This window comes from Panthera uncia, chromosome F1 (assembly GCF_023721935.1).
Source record: "Panthera uncia isolate 11264 chromosome F1, Puncia_PCG_1.0, whole genome shotgun sequence".
Taxonomy (NCBI): domain Eukaryota; kingdom Metazoa; phylum Chordata; class Mammalia; order Carnivora; family Felidae; genus Panthera; species Panthera uncia.
Genome location: NC_064813.1, coordinates 2,003,082 through 2,007,037, shown reverse-complemented (window position 1 = coordinate 2,007,037; position 3,956 = coordinate 2,003,082). Strand labels below are relative to the sequence as shown.

The 3,956-nt window shown below is 65.7% G+C and overlaps 1 protein-coding gene across 1 annotated transcript; it reads left to right on the top strand.

Moving 5' to 3' along the window:
- The first annotated feature begins 271 nt into the window (after positions 1-271).
- PYCR2 (pyrroline-5-carboxylate reductase 2) lies at positions 272-3,631 on the top strand. Its single transcript, XM_049635102.1, has 7 exons — positions 272-452; positions 533-603; positions 1,346-1,525; positions 1,625-1,846; positions 2,038-2,130; positions 2,322-2,485; positions 3,009-3,631. The coding sequence occupies exons 1-7, from the start codon at positions 386-388 to the stop codon at positions 3,172-3,174; spliced, it is 963 nt and encodes a 320-aa protein (XP_049491059.1). The 5' UTR covers positions 272-385; the 3' UTR covers positions 3,175-3,631.
- The last annotated feature ends 325 nt before the right edge of the window (positions 3,632-3,956 follow it).

Here is a 3,956-nt window from a genome sequence, read left to right as displayed (position 1 = left end):
CCGCCTGACCCGCGCCCGGAACCTCCGGACGTCTGGAGGAACCCCCAGACGAACACGCCAGCTGGGGACACGACTTCCGGCCTCCGCTCCGGAGGTTCCGACCGCCCAATCCCGGACGCAAGGGGCGGGCACACGGCCCGAGCTCCCGGCCGCGGACTGGTCCGTCCGAGGTTCTGGCCGCGGATTGGTCCGTCGAGCTTCTGGCCGCGGATTGGCCGCCCTCGCGTGGCGCGCGGCGCCGTCTGTCGCGGAGGCAGTGGGGAGGGGTCCCGAAGCCGCCGGAAGCCCCGCGGGTCTGGCTTCCGGGGCGCGCGCGGGCCTCTGGGGGCTCTGTCGGCCCGGCCTCGTGCAGCTCCCGGGCGGCGCCGAGCCCCTTCCCGCGGTCATGAGCGTGGGCTTCATCGGCGCGGGCCAGCTGGCCTGTGCGCTGGCGCGGGGCTTCACGGCCGCAGGTGAGCGCGCGGGGGCGGACGGGCCGCAGCCGCGTCCGGGACTCCCGGGGGCGCCGGCTGACGGGTCCCGTCCTCCGCAGGCATCCTGTCGGCCCACAGGATCATAGCCAGCTCCCCGGAAATGGACCTGCCCACCGTGTCCTCGCTCCGGGTAGGCGGGGCCGGGGAGGCCGGGGCCGAGGGGCGGGCGAGGGGGCGGACGGCGCGGGGTGGGCCCGACACTGATGGAGGCCGAGGTGTGCTAAGCGCCCGGCACGCTGATGCGCGGCGAACAAACTGCCTAATTCACCTGCTGGCAGTGCGACGCTAAGGTGCTCAACCACGCTGAGCCTCAGTTTCCTCTTTTGCAAAGCGGAGCCCACGGTAGCCCCTTTTCGGAGTTATTCTGAGGCACGAGTGATCGCTGGGAAAGCTGGCTGAGTTAGTTCTTCACCCTAAATCTGGGCAGCTCCCAGAACTGGAGGGCCCCGCTTTTCAGTTTGGAGTTCAAAGCGGAGGGGTGACCTCCGGGTCGCCCCCGGACCACGCGGAGACCGCGCGGCCTGGCGAACAGCCGTGGTCCAAGGCTGGACCCAACTCCTCTGCCTCCCACTGGGCGCTCCCGGTTCACCTTTCCCTTTGCCTGTGCCCTTTTCCATGCGAACCCCTGGATGGGAGACAGCTGTTTCCTGGCTGCCTCGGAGAACCTTGTCCGTATCCAGCATTTAGCTCACCCGCCTAGTAGTGGGACAGGGGACTTCGGGCCCCTGGGGGGAGGGGCAGACTCCCCGAGGGACAGGAATTCCAGGCTGCAGGGGCAGAGTGGGTTTGGCAGGAGCTCGCTTGCTCCCCAAGAGGACATGGGCCCAGCGAGGCCGCCCCGCGCCCTGAGCCTGGACCATCTCCTCCTGCAGAAGATGGGCGTGAACCTGACCCGGAGCAACAAGGAGACGGTGAGGCACAGTGACGTCCTGTTCCTGGCCGTGAAGCCGCACATCATCCCCTTCATCCTGGACGAGATCGGGGCGGACGTGCAGGCCAGGCACATCGTGGTCTCCTGTGCTGCCGGTGTCACCATCAGCTCTGTGGAGAAGGTGCCCCCTCTCTTCCCCGGGTGCTCCTGTGGGAGGGGGCGGGGTCCTGGTGGAAGCTGCGCCGCAGGGACTCACTTGGGCGTCTCTTCCGCGTCCCAGAAGCTGATGGCGTTCCAGCCGGCCCCCAAGGTGATTCGCTGCATGACCAACACGCCCGTGGTGGTGCGGGAGGGCGCCACGGTGTACGCCACGGGCACCCACGCCCTGGTGGAGGACGGGCAGCTTCTGGAACAGCTCATGAGCAGCGTGGGCTTCTGCACCGAGGTGGAGGAGGACCTGATCGACGCCGTCACCGGGCTCAGCGGCAGCGGGCCTGCCTACGTGAGGCCCTCTGGGGACCGAGGGCGGCAGGCGGGCTGTAGGCAGACTGGGGCTGGGGGTGTGGCCAGCTAGCGGAGGAGGTCAGCCTCTGCGGCCAGTTCCGGTCGCCAGTTCCAGTCACCGGGAGAGAGTGGGCCCTAGGGAATGCCCCGAGTGCCTGCTGCCCTGGGGCTCAGCGAGTGTCCCCGCAGGCATTCATGGCCCTGGACGCGCTGGCTGATGGCGGGGTGAAGATGGGCCTGCCCCGGCGCCTGGCCGTCCGACTGGGGGCCCAGGCCCTGCTGGTTGGTATCTACACGCTGCACGTTCTGGACCGGGGTGTGGGATGGGGGTTCCGTGGGTCCCTGAACTGGGGGTGGGGCACGGTGGGGAAGCCGGGGTAAGGCTGGGGAAGGGCGGGGCTGGTGTGGGGAAGGGTGGAAGTTCCGAAGGCCCACCGGCCGCTCCCGCCCCCCCTCCTTCCCTCCCGCCCCAGGGCGCTGCCAAGATGCTGCTGGCGTCAGAGCAGCACCCTGGCCAGCTCAAGGACAACGTGTGCTCGCCCGGGGGTGCCACCATCCATGCCCTGCACTTTCTAGAGAGCGGGGGCTTCCGCTCCCTGCTCATCAACGCCGTGGAGGCCTCCTGTATCCGAACACGGTGGGTTAATCTCCCCGTGGCCCGTGGGCCAGCCCCGTCGGGCTGCCCAGATCCTGCCGTCCCTGGTCTATTAGCGGCGTCAGAGTCTGTGCTCCGCTCAGAGCCACGGTTCATTAGACCTTATTCAGCTGAGAGTTTGCAGGCCTTACTTCGCTAATGCCCACCGTGGCCGTGGTGGTGGGGTGGCTGTGATCTATCGGGGTGAGGAAGGTGGGGCTCAGAGACGACGTCCCCAAGCTCAGGCGGCCAGTACGTGGCGGAGGCAGGGCCGGGGAAGCGTTGACTCCAAACCCGGGGCTTTTCCATGCCGACCCCTCCTGTGACCGCAGGCACCGTGGGGAGCTGCACACCCGGTAGTGACTCACATGTAGCTAAAGAGCACTTCTGAGAAGCTTCCGGGCGCGTTTGATCCGGGGGCTTGTGGTTTGGGGCGGGCTCGGGTTCTCGGGGGCCCGGGGTCGTGCGCACCGGGCAGCCTCGTGAAGCTCGGGCTCCCGTAACCCCCGCGGGGCTGTGTCTGCAGGGAGCTGCAGTCCATGGCCGACCAGGAGAAGATCTCCCCGGCCGCACTCAAGAAGACCCTCCTGGACAGAGTGAAGCTGGAGTCCCCCACGGTGTCCACGCTGACCCATTCCAACTCCGGGAAGCTCCTGACGAGAAACCCGGCCCCCGGAGGCAAGAAGGAGTGAGGCCACCAGGCCTCCGATCCCCGAGGGGCTGGGTTTGGCTCCCTAGTGTGCAGGGCCTTGTGACGAATCCTCCTCAGATGTGTTCAGGCCGGGCCACGCTGGTTTCCCATCCTGTCTGTGGGACGCTGCTCCGGGGGTTGATGCCGGCGGTGGGTGGGGGCGTCTCGAGTCCCTCTCGGCAAGGTCTGCAGACCTTCAGCCGACGGCTCCTTCGGTCATGTCCTCCAGCCGGAGCCCAAGGCAGGGTCGGCCTGCTGCCGGGTTGAGGACACAGCGGTACAAACATGAGCGGGGCTGTTCGCTTTGAGTTACAGACGGGAGAGGTATGAGCAACTTAAAATTATTCCAATTAGAAAAGTGCGCAGATATTTAACTCGCCTGTCCTAGGTGTGCCATGGAACAAAGTGTTCTCTGGTTTGCTGTTTAGTTGCTTCAATAAAGTTTTATTTTGTATTTCCCTGCCTTTTTTTTTTTTTAACACGAGCTCTACCCTCCACGTGGGGCTTGAACTCTCGACCCCAAAGTCAGTAGTTGTGCATGTCCTAGCAGCCGGGCCAGCCAGGCGCCCCTATTCCCTTGCTTTTTTATGCTTAATCTTAATTTCTTCTAGAGAACTCCAAGACCTTACCAAGTGCCCCCCCCCCCCTTCTGTGGGGAGCACTGTCTAAAGACAAGAAATTGTGGGCTAGACCCTGAGAGCTGGAAAGATACTCTGCTCTGTCCCGGCCCCCGGGAGCAGGTCAGGAGATTGTTCTAGAATGGACCAGAGCTCATGGCAGAGA